The sequence below is a fragment of the Pongo pygmaeus genome, chromosome 13 (assembly GCF_028885625.2).
Source record: "Pongo pygmaeus isolate AG05252 chromosome 13, NHGRI_mPonPyg2-v2.0_pri, whole genome shotgun sequence".
Classification (NCBI taxonomy): Eukaryota; Metazoa; Chordata; class Mammalia; order Primates; family Hominidae; genus Pongo; species Pongo pygmaeus.
The window spans coordinates 122,293,075-122,311,081 of NC_072386.2; the positions used below are offsets into that span (position 1 = coordinate 122,293,075).

General features: G+C 51.9%; 1 protein-coding gene across 4 annotated transcripts in view; it reads right to left on the reverse strand.

The window, feature by feature from the left end:
• RAPGEF1 (Rap guanine nucleotide exchange factor 1) overlaps positions 1 to 18,007 on the reverse strand; it is a 162,208-nt gene that overhangs the window by 17,858 nt on the left and 126,343 nt on the right. For 2 of the 4 annotated variants that reach the window (XM_054500110.2, XM_054500111.2), the window contains 5 exons: positions 9,370 to 9,627; positions 8,399 to 8,491; positions 6,502 to 6,590; positions 2,638 to 2,749; positions 740 to 815 (listed from right to left, as the gene is read on the reverse strand). In XM_054500110.2, coding sequence (XP_054356085.1) covers positions 740 to 815; positions 2,638 to 2,749; positions 6,502 to 6,590; positions 8,399 to 8,491; positions 9,370 to 9,627 — 628 coding nt within the window. The remainder of the gene's footprint in view (positions 1 to 739; positions 816 to 2,637; positions 2,750 to 6,501; positions 6,591 to 8,398; positions 8,492 to 9,369; positions 9,628 to 18,007) is intronic. The other 2 variants (XM_054500114.2, XM_054500115.2) reach the window with 1 other exon arrangement.

The following is an 18,007-nucleotide window of genomic DNA, read 5'->3' on the forward strand; positions in this document are numbered from 1 at the left end:
GAGACTGGCCGGCCGGGTGGTGCTGGCCCCTTGAGGGCAGGCAGTGAAGGGTGCTGCGGCCGTGCCCCATCAGGTCACTGGCACCTCCTTTCCAGAACATGACCGGGAATGACAGCTCTTTTGCTAGCAGAGTCCACCCAACAGGACGTCTTAGGGATTAGGGGATGGTCCCTGCTTTTCCAGCCCTCTCAATCAGCACACTGAATGCGTGGTGGGGTGCGGCAGCTGTGTGCTGTGAAACTGAGGCCACTGCTACAGAATTGAAGGTTCCTGGACAGAACAAACTTTCAAGAATTTCCTCATGCAGTATGTGAGTGAAGTCCAGTCTAATGGTTTGGAACAATAGAGTGACTCAGCAGTCAGGAAAGGAATCAAAAGGTACCTGCATGTTATCTTAAGTTTAGTACTACTGGGTGACATGCCATCACTCAAGGCGCTGTCTGTGGCGCGCTTACTATGCGCTGAGCCCCTCAAGGACCCTGGAGGCCCTGGGGTCACTACCTTGTACCAGTGGAGGACAGATGCCACGCACGCCGGGAGTTGAGCATGATCTACTTGTCTTCCAAGGTGGGCTCTCCCTGCTCTGACTCAGGCGCACCAGGACTGCTGATCAGACCTGCTCAGGGCTGGCTGCCAGGAGGGGACAGGACAGTGGGGGAGGCTGAGTCGCACCCAGGGCAGGACCAGCCCCAATCTAGTGAGCTCAGACACAAAGGCCGCTGCGGTGAGGGCACCCTACCTTTCCTGTCAGTCTCAGTAGCATGGACCAATAAGATGTCCCCAGATCCTCCGCGGACGTCCGGCCCGTCATCACCCTGTAATGAACACAGCCAAGGAAGGTATGAGGCAGAGTATGCCCTTCAGAGAATCAGTTTAGGAAGAAACAGGCAGGAATGAGATGACAAAGAAAATGCACTGCAGGGACCCCAAGTCCCCTCTCCTTCTGTGCTCCTCGGCCCAGGAGCAGTGTGGCTGCGCTGCAATGCCAGGGGCGCCCTCCAGACTCACCTTGTGCTTGGTGACAGGCACAAACTGGACTGTGTCTGGGAGCTGGATGGCCTGGGAGCTGCCCTGGCACCAAGGCACCAGGGCATGTCACTGTTTTGAGCACACAACTTGGGCCAGGGGACACAGCATCTTCCATCCTTCCCTGCTCACCAAACCACAAGTCAGAGGCGAGGTAGGACCCCCTGGGGGCAAGACAGTCCCCAGCCTTGCCCAGGATGCCTGTGGGGGCAGCAGGACTATTTCTAAGCATGTTCATGTTCCCCAAAACTGCAGCAAGCTGCCCTACATCTAAATCCATCTCCCCACGTGGAAGTAGAAGTTACTTGCATTGGCACAGGTTCTTCCATGGGGCCCTTCCTTAGAGGAGAGCAAAGCATTACAGACAGAGATATTCAATGACTTCTGACGCTGTACACCTGCCACCAACCCACCTGCCTGTTAAGAAGCAAGTCTTGCTTCCATGTGGGCAAACAGAGGCCACCCAGCGTAGAGCCAAAAAGAGCTGTGACTAGGGCCAGGAACGGAGGTCCAGGACAAACCCCCAGGCCTGTTTCTGGCCCTGGCCCTCAGTACTCCATGCTTTGTAACGCTGGAGGGACGGAACCAGCCCTCTCAGCTGCGGTACACACTCCGGGACTCGCCCACCTTTTTATTTTTAGGCTTTGGTATTTTACCTCCTGACTCCAGAGGCCTGAGATTGTCTTGGGTTTACCTCTAGGAGTAGGAACTATGCCTTTGACCTGATTTTAGGGAACAAATTTATGGCAAGGATCTCTGCAGAGGAGCCCAGCTGTGTGAGTACCCCACCAGCCCTGCCTGCGTGTGACAGCCCAAGGCGCAGACACATTCCTGGGCTGCTCCCTGCCATGGCCAGAGCCAGCGCATCCTTGCCTGGGAGTGCGCAAAGGGCAGTATCTGCCCTTTTGTCCATGTGTCATCAAATTGAAGCCCCAAAACAGTTTCCTCCTGGTGCGGGCCAAGGCTGCTTTATGAAGCTGTTCCTTTGTACTTCTAGCACTGCACGGCAGGAGGGAGAGGCAGGGCACTCTCTGTCCTATTTCCTCTCCACTGTCACAGGTTTGGGCCCTGTTTTCGCCAACGAGGTTCTGCAGGCAAGGCACAGGACCAGGGAATCCACAGTGTCCAGGCCTGAATTTTCTTTTCTTTTAGAGATGGGTCTTGCTATGTTGCCCAGGCTGGTCTCGAACTCCTGGACTCAAGCCATCCCCCTGCCTCTGTCTCCCAGACTGAAGCTACAGTGGGGCTATTTTTTCAACAACAGAAAAAGTTTCCCATTAGTGAGGGCTGACCACACGCAGGCTGTGTGCAGAGCATTTACAGGGGTTCCATCTCCACACCCTCAGGAGTTCTGGCATCTTTAGCTAGAGAGGCTGCAGAACTTGACCTGTGTAAGATCACTTTCTATAAGCATCAGAAGGAGACAGCACACTTCCCCTGGAGTCTACCCCTCCAGAGCCCACAGCCCAGAGGCTCACCAGGTACATTGAAAGACTTGGTCTCTAATCCTCCTAGGGTTGTTCTGCTTATGACAAGATCACATTCTCCTCCACCCCACCTGCTCTCCTCTGTGGGGCCAGGCTGTAAAGTCCCAGCCCCGGAAGTCCTCACCTCCTGCTTGAGCGTCAGCCTGGACATAATTTCGTTGTGGTCGATGAGGGACAGCTCGTCCACTTCCTCCTCTGACTGAGCCGACTCCAGAGCATCTGGTGACTTTGGGGCCCTGTGGGGAGAAGTGGTTTGTGTTGCAAGTGTCAAACCGGCTCAGCTCCCAATGCCTGGAGGCCAAGGCAATGCCGGTGTGCACGGCTCGAAACCGCTCCCTGAACATGCCTGCCCTGATGGCAGCTACGTCACTATGGACTAGATCCTCAGCTCTGCTACTGACTGGCTGTGTGGCCATAGGACAGTCGCTGCTGCCTCTGGATGTCCCATCTGTACACGGAAGTGATTCCGCTGGGAAAATGAAAAGGTTCCATTAAGCTGTTTGAGTGATGGTCTCAGCCACTCCCTGCCAAGGCCCACCGCACAGTCAGCATTTAGGGAGAGGAGGAGCAAAGGGGCAAGCAGAATGGGAGAGAAAGCCGCATTGCTCTTGAGGCTACTCCCCAAGTCTTCTCCAAGGACTGACTTGCCACGGGACCCTTTGCTTGGCATTAAGAAAGAGCTGTGAATCAAGCAGACATAGCCTCTTGTCCCTGAGGGTTCAGTCGAGCAGGAGACAGAATTTATTTACTTGTTTCTTTTTTTTTTTTTTTTGAGACGGAGTCTCGCTCTGTCGCCCAGGCTGGAGTGCAGTGGCGCAATCTTGGCTCATCACAACCTCTACCTCCTGGGTTCAAGTGATTCTCCTGCCTCAGCCTCCTGAGTAGCTGGGATTACAGGCACATGCCACTACGTCCTGCTAATTTTTGTATTTTTAGTAGAGACAGGGTTTCACCATGTTGGTCAGGCTGGTCTCGAACTCCTGACCTCGTGATCTGCCCACTTTGGCCTCCCAAAGTGCTGGGATTATAGGTGTGACCCACCGTGCCCGGCCATTTATTTGTTTTTTTTTTTGAGACAGGGTCTCCCTCTGTAGCCCAGGCTGGAGTGCAGTGGTGCGATCTTGGCTCACTGCAGCCCTTAACCTCCTGGGCTCAAGCCATCCTCCCACCTTAGTCTCCCAAGTAGCGAGGACTACAGGCACAAGCCACCATGCCTGGATAATTTTGTTCATTGTAGGGATGAGGTCTCACTATGTTGCTCAGGCTGGTCTTGATCTCCTGACTCATGTGATTCTCCTGCTTTGGCCTCTCAAAGTGTTAAGATTATAGGCATGAGCCACCGCGCCCAGTCTTTTTTTTTTTTTTTTTTTTTTTGAGACAGAATTTTAAAACAAGTGGTCACGGTAGCACAGAGAAAAGGGAAGCCCAGAAGGGTACCATGAGCACAACCAGGGGGTCTGGCCTCATCTAAAGGTTGGGAGGCTTCTGGAATGGGATGGGTGAGCCGAGGCTTGCAGCACTGAGCCTAAGTTGCCAGCTGAAGGATGGGAGAGAACATTTCCCACAAAGGGGAAGGTGGGACGGCCGGGGGTGTCCAAGATGAGTCTCTCAGCTTAGGGTGTTCTGGTGAGACTGGAAGCTGAGCCTACAGATATGCCTGGCTTTCCCCTGGCATTTTCTTTCATGTTTCTCTGTTTTATTCTGGCCCGTCTTGTGGTCATAGGTCACATTTCAACACCAGGTATCTGAGATGTAAAAATATGTGACTTTAGGCCAGAAGTGGTGGCTCACGCCTGTAATTCTAGCACTTTGGGAGGCCGAGGCGGGTAGATCACTTGAAGTCAGGAGTTCAAGACCAGCCTGGCCAACATGGTGAAACCCTGTCTCTACTAAAAATACAAAAACTAGCTGGGCGTGGTGGTGCTCACCTGTAACCCAGCTACTTGGAGACTGAGGCAGGAGAATCACTTGAACCCAGGAGGTGGAGGTTGCAGTGAGCTGAGATCACACCACTGCACTCCAGCCTAGGTGACAGAGTGAGACTCTGTCTCAGGGAAAAAAAAAAAGTGCCTTCAGTAAAAGAATATGGATGGGTCAGAGTGGGCCCTGCCCAGTCTCGAGAAGATCCCTGCTCCATATCTCGTCAATGTTCAGCCTGTGGTTTGGCCTTGATGGAGGGACAACATCCCATAATTATTTCTGAGCAGTCAAAGTGTTCATCCTTCTCTTTCACAAGAACCATCTGGAACTCTGAAGACGATACTTTGGGGTCCAGTGAAGCTGATGGCACACCCACGAGCTGCATTTGCTTGGCCCACACACTCTGCCCCAGGTATTAACTTAGAAACCACACCATTCCTGGCTTCACACCTGGGGAAACCTCAGGCTGGGCAGACAAGTCAGAGAGCACAAGAGTGGCCAGGAGGCAGGCTGGGCAGGTGGCCCTCTTCAACAGGTCCCTATGCAATGCTTTCTCATTTCTTTTTCTTTCTTTTGCTATTTTTATTAACTGCCTCTTCAACCATTCATGCTGAGCCCTGATAATGACAAGTGGGCACTCCCTTGCTCTAAGGTCACCAAAGACCCCAGAGGTGGCTAAAACTTGACCTAAGGAGGGAGGAAAAGCTTGAACACGTGGAACATTTCATAGAGAAGGGGAAGTCAATGTGAAGTTGCAGGTGGGAGTGCCCATTTGCAGATCCTACACATCATATTTCACAGGTGCATACTGGGGAAATTTACTACATATTTCTACACTTGGTCAGGTTTGGTTTGTGCTAATATTGAAAAATGTGGCCAGGCATGGTGGCTCACGCCTGTAATCCCAGCACTTTGGGAGGCTGGGGCAGGTGGATCATGAGGTCAGGAGATTGAGACCATCCTGGCTAACATGGTGAAACCCCGTCTCTACTAAAAATACAAAATAAATAAATAAAAAATTAGCTGGGCATGGTGGCACGTCTGTAGTCCCAGCTACTCGGGAGGCTGAGGCAGGAGAATCGCTTGAGCCCAGGAGGCGGAAGTTGCAGTGAGCCGAGATCATGCCACTGCACTCTAGCCTGGGTGACAGATCGAGACTCCGTCTCAAAAAAAAAAAAAAAAAAAAAAAAAAAAAAAAAAAAAGTTATAAGACATTAAAGAGCTGTAACGACTAAATGCAATGAACAGCTCCTGATCTTGGCTGCAAAAAATTAAGATATACAAGACATTTTTGTTAGCAACACCACATGCACACATATGTCTAGAAATGTCCCTGATAACAAGTTTGTAGGTGGAGGGGGTGTCTTTTACACTCCCTATCAACTTGAAAGAGGCCAAGACCAAGGAAGGTTGGCCTGGGATTTGAAAAAGAAAACAGAAGGCTATCGTGGGTAATTTGTAAGGTAGATAATATAGGTGCAAACAATCAAGAAGTAATGGCAAACTACATGTGAAGGCCTTTGCAGGGTGGGGTTATTAGTGATTTTTCTTGCTTTCTTGCAGTTTTCTATGCTTTTCAACAGTTTCTATCCTGAGCTTGTATTATGTGAGAATCAGAAAAAAAGGAAGAGGGCCAGGTACAGTGGCTCATGCCTGTAAGCCCAGCACTTCGGGAGGCTGATGTGGGAGGATCGCTTGACGCCAGGAGTTGGTGACCATCCTAGGCAACACAGCGAGACCTCGTCTCTACAAAAAACTAAAACAATCAGCTGGGCGTGGTACTGCGTGCCTGTAGTCCCAGCTATCTGGGAGGCTGAGGTGGGAGGATCGCTTGAGCCTGGGAGTTCAAGGTTACAGTGAGTGGCAATTGTGCCACTGCACTCCAGTCTGGGTAACAGATCAATACCCTGTCTCTAAAAAACAAGAAAAGGAAATAAGGAAAGAAGGAAGAGTTTCAACTTGAAATACCCTCAGGCCTAGGGGCCAGCCGAGAGGGGCCGCTCAGGTAGGCCTCATGAGTGGGCACACTGCTCTCGGGGGACCCAGCTCCTCTGGGTCCGCTTCCTACCTCTCATTGCCGTCTCTGCCGTCCTTCCCAGGGACGCCGCTGACCGCTGAGGGATCTCTGGGATGTCCGTCTTTCCCAGCCAGTGGCTCCTGGAAAGAGAAGTGGGTGCTGAGTTCTGGACAGGGGCCCTCTGCGGGGCTGCTCTGTCTTCCCAGCATTCCTGCCTGCAAGTGGCTGTGGAGTGCAAGTTCCTATGGAGCAATCTCAGATGTGAACAAATTAACGATGAATGCCATTAATCACAGGAAACACAAGCCCTCGAGACTAGCATTTGGTCTTTGGAGAAAGTGAAAGGTGCCACTATTTGTAACATCTGTAAGCTGCCAACCTAGGCAAAGCCACCTGAACCACCTCCTCAAAGAAGACTGTCATAGCCACTCCCCCCAAGCACAGCCAGGCACTGGGCTCTAGGCTGTGCCCGCTTCTCATTTGACTTCGTCAGTGAGCTAACACCATCATCCCCACTCCATGCATAGAAACAGAGGCCAGAAGTCAAGGACCCTGCTCAAGACCACACAGCTCATAAACAGCAGAGCTTGGATTTGAACCCAGGGCTATCTACCTGCAAAGCCTGTGCCCTTAACCACTGGGCCCTGCTGTCATGAACCAAACTCTGCTGATTTAAAGAAGTCCTCAGGGCTGCAGTGCTCAACCGGGTTCAGTCCCCAAAGGGCCAGCTCTCAGGCCCTGGGGTGCCAGTCCCCTCTTCCTCCGGCAGACTCGCTTCCTCCTGGGTCCCTGGGCTGGCCCTACTCAGTGACAACATGGCCCTCCAACATCCCTGGTCTGCTGCCAAGCCTGATGGAGAACTGGGGCAGGACAAATACAGAAAGAGTGCTTCAAGGCAAGGAGCCCGTGAGCCCTGGAAGCGTCACAGTGGAGGGAGAGACCTACGCAAAGCTGGCCTCTGCCTGCGCATGGACTTCACCATGGGGAGGTTGAGCCGGCGGGTGCCAGATGCACAGGTCAGCAGAGGAGACAGCCCCCACGGACAGGGTCAAATCCCACTGGAGTGAACACTCTTCAATGTTCTACACCTGCTAATGTCTGAAACAGGGCTGGCTCTGGGTGGGCCTCTGAAGCCCTGTGGGGATCCTGCTGAGAGAACCACCTGAATGGGTGTGACCAAGCTCTTCATGGGTGGGGCCCCACCCTGGGGTGGATCACTGGGAGTCTTCCAGCCCTCATGGGCCTCCCCTTCAAGGAACTTGTCCCACCTGGGCTCATGGGGGGAGCAATTTCTGAAGCTTTTGAACTTGCTCATGTTTGGCTGAAGCAAAATGTGGAAAGTGGATTGCTCAATAGAACTGCTGTACCGCGACGGTCGGGAGCTGGGGCAGCAGCGTCACGAGGGTGCTGATGTCGGGTACCTTGTGGCTCCCTCAGGAGGGGGTGTGCATAGTCATGGCAGGGGCTACGGGCCAGACTCACCCACTTCCTCAGAAGCAGTTAGTGTTGCAGCAATGGGACATGCTGGAGAGGGAGATGAAGGTCTGAAAGGCCCTATGGGGAGAAGAGTCCCTCCCTCTGCATGAGGGACAGAAGATGAAGCCAACAACAGAAGATAAGGGAGGAAAGAACCCCACAGAGAACACCGGATACACAGCCGGGGCCCGTGCCATGCTGGTCCCAGAGATTTCTAGAAGACCCATCTGGCCAGGCTCTGAGGAGTGCCACACGCACTGAAGCAGGAGCAAAGGGCAGACCTCCACCTGGAAGCCACGTCCTCTCCGAAGGGCCGAGCTGGCTCCCAGCAGCCTGCAGGAGCCCAGTCTGCTGGTGACTAGGAGGGGGCTCAGCCCAACAGAAGCAGGTGCGGGGGAAGCAGCCTCGGGAGGGCAGGGCCCAAGCCCCGCCAGGCCAGGCCACATGCAGGAGGCCGCCCGAGGTTACTTACTCCTCGAGAGGGAGCCAGCTCCTCGCTGCTCTGGCCAGAGGAATACAGATTGACATATTCACCCTCACCAGCTTCCTCACTGGCGTTTTCACTCTGGGGGAGACAGGACGAGAGGAAAGACACATGGGCCAGGCCCTCCAGCCAGCCCTCACAGCTGGCCAGAGGACGCCACGGCCTGCACTCTGGTCTCCCCAGGTGCAGAGAGCAAAGCTGCTTTTGCCACCTCTTGCCTCTGCGCTAGAGGGGACCCAAGTCTCCTGCTGCTGCTTCTTCAATGGTGTCCGGGGCTAAATCATCCTGGAGAGATGGCCCCACTGTAGTGGAGACGGCAGGGGTACCCAGTGTGGCGGGAAACGATTATGGAGGGAGAGAAGCAACACATCAAGACAATCCCACATACTGGGGAGTGGGGTCCGCTGCCTGCGCTTCCTCTGCCCCATATACTTGTCTGCTCCAATCTGCAAGGCAGCATTTCTCTGAGTTGGACGAAGCGCTACAGGTACTTTAACAGGCTAGAAACCAGGCTTCTGTCATCGGCACCACATGCAACCGGACAGATACTTGTCCTGAATCTGTCACCTCCACACTTGCAAAGGGGTTTGTACCTTTCCCTAAAAACAGACAAGTAAATGGAAAGCTAGTAGCATTTTGTATCTTATGCGTCTGATAACTTCCTCTCTAAATGGCCACTAATCCATTTATGGAAAATCAGATTCCTAGTTTGATAGAACTTTGTAGAGAAGAGTCAGTTCTGTTCTGGAAACACACGGGCTCCCATTGCACCTTGTGACCCTCAGTAGCTGTCAGCTCAGCCATGCTGCCAGCAGGTGCGCGCTGGTAGCCCCCAACTGCTAGTAAAGGGGGGGCAGTGTCTTTCAGGAACAGTGAAACTGCTTTTTAAAAAACGTGCAGCCCCATGTGCAGGGGTGTGTGTGTGTGTGTGTGTGTGTGTGTGCGCGCTGAGTTCTCACCGAGTCAGTGAAAGAGGTTTCGGAAGGAAGGCAGACAGTATTCCCATGAAAGCTGCTCTCCTGAGAAGCCGAGAGAGGCCCGTCCACGGTGCTGGGAGGTGGACCGGCCATGGTTGGCACGGCTAAGTCAGAGCTCTGAGACTGGTGGGCAGGTGGGAAATGTGGAGAGGAAGAGGAGGTAGGCGGAAGGAAAGGCGGAACGGAAGCTTGGTGGTGAGGCACGAAATCCTGGGAGTAGGACCTAAACACAGACTTATACTACAGAATCCAGGTGGAGAACAAACAAAAACGAGAATATGGGAAGGAAACAGAAAAGAGAAAAAGTAATTAGATTGGCAGTAGCTGAGCAGTGACAGGCTGTTCACGGTAACTTAGTCTAACAGGGGCCACCAATCACGCCAAGCAACCCCCAGTCCTCAGGCCACTGTGATACCCACACCCAGCACCTCCTCCCTTGAGAAGGGCCCTGAGACTGGAGAGTGAACAGCGCTGTCCTCAGGGCTGTCTAAACAGCATGACACAGTGGCTCGAGTGGCCACATGCTCCGCTGGGACAGAAAATAAAACCGGCGTGGCCCATCGCTGTCTTGCCTGCTCAGGAACCTCATGGCCAAATTCAATGTCATTGTAATTACTCATTTTGAATTTCTGGATGAATCTCTCAGGTTTTATTCCTGAAGAGTCAAACACTGCAACTTTTAAACATTGAAATCCACCTTGAATGCTTTTGGAAAGGAGCGGCACAAACCTTAAGCGTGGCTGGCAAGCTGCACTATGGAAATGCTAACGATGTCTGAGTCCATTTCTCTTCCTACCCCATTTGTTTTTTTTTTTTTTTTTTAACAAATGAAGTAGGCTGGGCATGGTGACTCACACCTGCAGTCTCAGCACTTTGGGAGGCTGAGGCAGGTGGACTGCTTGAGCCCAGGAGTTTGAGGCCAGCCTGGGCAACATGGCAAAACTCTATCTCTATAAAAAATACAAAAATGAGCTGGGGGTGGTGGTGAGTGCCTGTAGTTCTAGCTGCTCTGGAGGCTGAGATGGGAGGATCACTTGAGCCCAGGAGGCAGAGGTTGCAGTGTGGCAAGATCGAGTCACTGCACTACAGGCTGGGTGACAAAGCAAGGCCCTGTCTCAAATAAAAACAAATGTGATCTTACAACAGCTTTGATGCCACCTTGTAGCCACAAGGCTATACTCCCCCAGATGCTCATCAGAGAGGAAAGACACTATGCTGAGAAGTGACAGCAAATCCCATGGCTTCTGGGGTCCAGTGAGCACCCCAGGCTGGGGCTCTGCTGCTGAAGGAGGGAAAGAGGGGTTCCAGGACCACTGGTCAGCTGCCACCACGTGGAGAGAACCTAATGATGTGATGTCATCGTGTCCTACAAAGGCCTGCCACCATGCTGCTACCATCATGGGGAGCTGAGAGAGCGCTGTGGGGGTGGCCACGTCCAAAGTCCTTGAAGATATGGGTGAATGAATGAGTCACAAAATTAAACAAAACAAAGACCTTGCCGGGCTCACTGGCCCACTACAGAGGCCAGGACGTGAGGAAAGTCAAGCCCAGTGCAAATGTGCGTGCCACTCGCTCCAACATTCTCTGTGTTTGCTGTGGCTGGGGATTTTCAGAATCCATGGAAAAGAGGAAGAAGAGGAAGAAAGATGAAGTTTTAAACTAACAAGAGGTCAAAGCCACTCGTCCTTAAGTAGTTTTTTGTTTTCTCTTTTGAGACAGGGTCTCACTCTGTCACCCAGGCTCACTGCAGCCTCGACCTCCTGGGCTTAAGCAATCCTCTCACCTCGGGCTCCTGAGTAGCTGGGACCACAGGTGCATGTCACCACACCCGGCTCACTTTTTGATTTTTTTGTAGAAACAGGGTCTTTCTATGTTGCCCAGGCTGGTCTTGAACTCCTGAGCTCAAATGATCTGCCCGCCACAGTCTCCCAAAGTGCTAGGGTTACAGGGATCAGCCACCATGCCTGGCCCTTAAGCAGTTTGGCAAAGCTACCCTTTAACCTGTACAAAGAGCTACTATAACTCGAGGGACAACGCAACCCTCTCATTTCCACCTGTGTGTATAGCTGCAGCCCCTTCCTGGCTGCACTGACCAGAGTTTCAAGCTCCTCCCTCATCTCACTCCTGTGATCTCACACCAGATCCATGACATCTGCCCTAAGCACTCACTACCACTTACACATCTGCTTTCCCATCTAACCTACAAACTCAAGGCCAACCCTACGCCATGCTCAAATAAATCAGTGGAAGAGTCATACATGTGACCAGCACTGAACACTCAGGTACCTGTACAAGTGAAGTTCCCTTCATATTCTTCTTTCAGGAGCTCGGGGGGCAGACACCCTGCTTGGTACACCCTGGCTTGCCGCCCTCACCTATGCCCTCACAGCAGGCTCCACGCAACACTTCACCGTTTCACAGCAATTACCCAGGACGGTGCTGCAGGCCTGGGAGCTCACTCTAGGCCTTCCTGGGATGGCAGTGGGGTGAAGGGCTTGGCTTTCTGGGTTTTCCATCAATCTCTGGAGGATGCCTGCACACAGCAAGCCTCCCTCACTGGCTGGAAAGGTCCACAGAGAAGACAGCGAGCGGGATGCACTGGCTGAGGGTGGGACAGTGTGCTGCTGGGGGGCTGCCTTCAGGGAACCCTTGCATGACTGTTTCAGGGAGTGGCTCAATCTTTTGCAGCCCCAATTCTCAGATCTGCCAGATGTTCATCCCCAATGCCCAGACGCTGCCACGAGATTTGCTAAACAGATCCCCCTCACCTTGCCTTGCTGCCGCCTAGTTTAAGGAGTCATGTTCCGCGCCAACTCCTTCTGGAGTCTTGAAATAGCCTCATTGGCGCCCCTGTGTAAAGTCACTTTGTGCTTCCATGTGCCCTGCAATAACTGAGCACCTGATTTACACATACACAAATGGCTTTTGTGTCATCACGAAATGTACCAAGTTGGAGAAGTGTCTTCCTAACCAATCACATGGTGTGTTTAGCCGGTTTTAATTCAACAAGGTGAGGGGCAGACTCCCACAGCGTGGTGCCTCTTCTGGGAGATGGCACAGGGCAGCTGCTGACTGCAAGGTCTCCAGTTGCCCCTCGTGGCATCTCTGCTTGTGTGCCCTAGTACAAGTGACTGAAGTTCGTGAGCCTCAGCTCAAGCTGTTCATCTTTAAAACGGGGATGAAAATAATAGCCCTTCTCCCATAAGGTTTCTGCGGACGTTCCACGAGACACAGAGCACTACATGCAAGTCCTCCACATGGTGCTGGTGTGGACGACCTCTCGGCCAGCAGCAGCTGTCCTCTCCTGCCCTCCAAACAATCCAGGAACTGCCCTAAATAACAGCACTGGGGCATTCAGTAGGGGCTTAATACATATTTGCTGATATGTATTTTAGTAGGCACCTAATACATAGTCTAGGCACTGTATTAATTAAGGTGTCTAGAATATTGCCTGACTCACAGCAGTGTCTGAGTTTTGAGTGTGGATGGGTAAGAGACAAACTTCACCCACTGCATGGGTTCAGGTCCAGACACTGGGGAGGGGGGCTCGAGGAAACGACCAGGGGTGTGGGCTGCCAAGGAGGGGGCAGCTACCAAGGAGAAAGCAAGGAGGGTCGGCCTCTCTTGGACAAAGGGGCCTGGCCTGCTCTGCCCCTGCCTCTGCAGCTGTGAGCTCACGTTCTGGTATTCAAGCTATGCAGTCGTGCTGGGACAAGAGCCAAACTGGAAAGGTACCTTCAAGGGGCAGGGAGACACAGGGAAAACCTTCTGATCACCATGAAGCCCTTGCTGTGCCCCTTGGGCTCTGCAGATGCCAGGAGCTGCATCAGGGCTCATGGTCACACCATTTACAACAGGCCCCCATCTCTACCGATTTCCCAGAGCAATACTTCCAGCCCCTTATGATCACATTTATCCACAGGGGCAGGGAGAAAGGCAGGGCGGGCCATTCCACAGAAACGCCGCCTCATCACAGCCTGGAGTTTATTTTAGGATCTGGCTCGTGCCCGGCTTTGCTTCTGACGAGCTGCTGCTCTCTGTGCAGCAGGAACTTTTATTTATAGCCAGAATAAGACTGTTTGGGCTGAGGATTTTAGAATGGGAAGGGCTGCCTGTCTGAGACTTGCAAACTTCTGTAGAAGATCTAGGGGTGCCAGTTAGGAGAGGGGTGCCTGGCCCCCAATGTCAGCCCTGGTCACATAGCCAGTTGAAACACAGCAGGGACTGCCTCATGAGGACGAGAACAACTACTCCTACCTCATGCTTCCTGCTAGGCAGATGAAGCGTTGCATGGATCATCTCAATTAACCTACACACAGTGCCTTACTGTTCTCATTACTGATGAAAATACTGAGGCTGGGAGGGGAGACCATGTGCCTAATAACACAGCCGGCAAGAGGTGGCGTGGGGATGGCTGATATCACAATCAGTTCGTGTTTTCTGAAATACTGAGGTATATCCTGGACGAGACAGGCCCTAACCATGCAATCCCACAGCTCTGCAGGGTACAGCCTCACCAACTCTGTTGAGAGTTCCTCAGCTGAGTGCTTTGTGACACCAGGCATGCAAAGCCCAGTGAGCTGAGACTTGATCCATAAGCCAGGATGCAGAGAGGGGTGCACTGGCCAGAGTGCAGCAGGACAGGCAGGGAAAAGGTGGAATCAGCAACCAGCTCCTTTGGAAACACACCCCTGAAAGCCACTGGGCCCTGGAGTCGAAACGATGTTAGAGGCTGATGACCTCATATGCGAGCGTGTGGCCAATTCATTAAAAGGCAAAGCTGCCTGAAGCTGGCCACGCACCAGTTTTCTTTTTTTCTCACAAGTGAAATACTTAGAAAAGGCACCAGTTTTCGGTGACACCTTCTCTCTATTATAGTCCTAGCATGGAAAAAGGACTAGGGATGGGCTCTGTGTTGCCTTAGCAAGAAAGCAGGAAAGATCTTCCTTTCTTTTTTTGAGACAGGGTCTCGCTCTCGGAGTGCAGTGACGCGGTCACGGCTCACTGTAGCCTCAACCTCCTGGGCTCAATTGATTCTCCTGCCTCAGCCTCTCAAATAGGGGGGAATACAGGCATGTGTCACCAGGTACAACTAATTTTTTGGATTTTGTAGAGATAGGGTCTTGCTGTGTTGCTCAGGCTGGTCTTGAACTCCTGGGCTCAAGTGATCCTCCTACCTCAGCCTCCCAAAGTGCTGTGATTATAGGCGTGAGCCATCGTGCCCAGCAGGAAAGCAGATCTTTAAAGGAACAATTCTGAGTCCTCAATATAACAGCCACTCCACTTAATTCCTCTGCTGATCAGGAAGATCGCGTGCCAGAGGAGGCTATCTGCTCATCAGCGGCTGACGGTTAGGGGACACAGGCTGAGGGACCTTGATCAGAATGGTTGCTCCACAGTGACTTGAGCTCCAAGCCCTGGAGAATTGTCAGCTCCACCAGTTACAAGGAAATGTGGTCATGTAAATGAATGGATTCACTGGCATGGTGAAGTGTTTGGGAAGGGAAGTTGCCAGAAATTGGTCATTACTGCATAATCTTGGCTCAAGCAAGGCTTATGACTTCAGAGTTTTTGGATGCTACTTAGCAAAACAGATAAGCTATTGGACAGCTGGTTTTCGGGCTTAAATTTTTATCCCTCATTTGTGAGAAAACACATTCGGGGAAGCTGCTTTTCTAGTGTGGTCTGGGCTTCCTTCCTCAGCGGAGAATCAATGGGAGCCACAGCTCAGCACTGGCGCTGGGCTCAGAGCACATATGTCCTTCAACTAGGGGACTGTGAGCTTCAAAGTGTGGGCCCTAATTTATCTATTCTGGAAGGAAATTGAGCTTTTAACTGCTGATGACACCCACATGATTGCCTGGGGAGAAAAGCTTATCTGATGGAGTATGGAGTATGACCACTCCCAGGACACCCTCCCGCCCCAGGAAAGGTGCTTGGTAACACTCCTTGTTACTCCATTTGGCAAACTATTAGGGATACCTCTGGCTTTGTCTTCTCTTTCCTTACAGTCTCAATTAACTACTGGTTTACACAGTAGGGTCTACCTTAGGCCCAGGGGCAACTCCTCTTCTCTGATGCCCTTGCGTTAATTTATAACAATAACTATACCTCACATAATGTCAAAAGATGAGTTCCAAAGCCAAGTGGTAGGTTCTGAGGCCAATGCCACATGCACCTGAACTGAGATCTGCCATAGACCGTTTTGTCTTTGATCCTGGTAAGAAGGCAGTCCTGTGGGTCACACTGTGTGAATGACAAGATGGCATTCTTCTCACCAAAGAAAGGCAACATTAGCATTATGTTGGGTCCGAAAAATATCTTCTCCCTTTTCAAATAAACTCCTTAGTGGAGCTCATTTTTAAAAACCACTTGAATATCCTAAGAAAAAAGGATGTAAAAGAACAAAAATGTGTTGCTTGGGAGAAGATGGGTGAATGCAAAAGTTCCTTATTAAGTTCCTTCTCATGTGACATATTTTTGCGACTGGAATCACAATATCTCCCTTGAAAATACTACGTTTTGGCCAATGGCTTCATGGCAAATTACACTCTTGCAAAACCTCCAATACATTCTAGGATGCTCTGTAATTCACTAAGTGTTGATCTGAATAGCATCAACCCTTTATAGAAAGATTTAGTACAGACTGAAAAATGATTCAAATTCAGTTCTAGAAGTCTGACGACTATTTTTACTCAGTTTGCATTTCAACAGCCTGACAGGGGCTCTAATTTATACTTATTCTTAGAACTCTATTTACAGCCTGTAGCTACACTTTGTAACATGTCAGAACATGAAGGAGAAATACACGCCTCTCGACGTCCAGCCTACGCACTTTTCTTTTGACCCAGTCTTACGAGATCTCAAAATGTATTTGGCAATTAAGCAGTTCAAAAATGTTAATCTAACGCTGTATTTTTCATGATGGGGATCTGGATTCCAACCCTGGCTCTAGCTTAACTTGGAACAAATGGCTCAGCTTCTCTCTCCTGGCTTCTCCATCTCTAGAACTGCAGTGAACCACTTGATCACAGCGTAGGAAGGAAGGCCCTCGATAGGGAAACGGTAGCCTGACGTGGAAGTAAAGGCGAGAGGCACTGGACGTGGAACTGGCCCTCAGGGTGCGTGTCAGTGCACAGCCTTTACAAGGAATGGGGATCCTTTGGGTACCGGCCTTCCAAGAAGGTTTTTGTCTATTTCCTATAACTTTATCTTAAAACTTCTCCTCTGTAATTTTCCCCACCACCCTGACTGAACTCCCACATGACAGTTTGCCTGTCATAGATGGAGTCAGAAGTACAACCATGGCCAGGTGCTACGGTGACACTACTGTGCCTGAAGCTGGTCAAGGGGCACCGATCAGCCAAAATGCCAGGCTGTAAATAAAGATTCTCAAAGTCTAGAACCAGGGGGTGGAAACAGCTGCATCAGAGTGGCTGCTTTTGAAAGCCCCCAACGCGAGGCACTCTCAGCTCTGTTCCTGCTGTCAAGGCTGTGACCAGTCCTGCTGTCGAGATGGGCACACTCCCTACTGCCCACAGTAAGGCAAGGCAGGCTCGCTCCTGGGCTCAGGAGGTAACGCCGTCTCCTCCAGAGCTGGGCCTTTCTCTATAGGTGGCTCTACATTATCCCCTGAGGGTTGCAGCGACCTGGAAGGGGCTCTGGTCTGCATGTACCTCCTTCCACAAGACCAGGTCAAGCTGAGTGGGATCTAATCCAGCCTTCACACTTCAGAGCAGCACTGGGTCTTTTAGGAAGAGTGGAAAAGCACAGGGGGAACACACTGCAGGAGCCAAACTGTGTTTCAAGGGCTCTGCAGACAGGAACTACCCGGGAAACTCTCCAGCCAGACACAGCAGCCAGAGCCTCAGGTCAGTAGGGAAGGAAAATGAGGAAGAAAATGGATTCTGGGCCAGAGCCTGGGACCAATGCATCTGTTACATGGGAGCTAGAGGCTAGGCTGCACCAAAGCTGCCAGTTCACAGCCCATCCCCTCTCCTCAGGGGACATGCAATCCTGAGAAGACGAACCGGAGCATGACATAGGAAAGCAGCAGCCTCCCCCACATGGCGACAGATCTGATGCCAATAGCTCCCTTTCCATGAAATGCTGGTTGTGCGTCACGTACTACACGTGTGCTTTTCATCCTTGTAACAACCTTGTGCTCCCACTGCACAGAGGAAAGCGGGGCCCAGGGCATTGGGGCGGGGCGGCGTGCTCAGGTTCACACAGCAAGTAAGGAGAAAACACGGTGGGGGAGAAGACAGGGTTGTGCAGGAAGGAGAAACTCGTATGTTGGGAAGGGATGAAGGGAAGGCAGTGGAGGTGTGCAGGGGACAGGTTCGTGATAAGGTGGGGAGAAGCAGTGTGAGGGCCTCCGAAGAGCCAGGGAAGCTGGCCCTGGTTCTGCAGAGGCAGGAAGGCCAGTCAGGAGCTGCAGTGCATCCAGGTGAGACATGGGGGTGGGGAGGAAGCGAGTGGCCATGGGCTGGAGAGAAGCGGACCCGCTCAAGGCTAATGCCCTGTGCAGTATCAGCAAGACATGGTGGGATGGGGAGAAGAGGGGCAGGACAGGAGTGAATGGGCACTGCCTGCCTGTCTGCTATGTGCCAGGCATGGG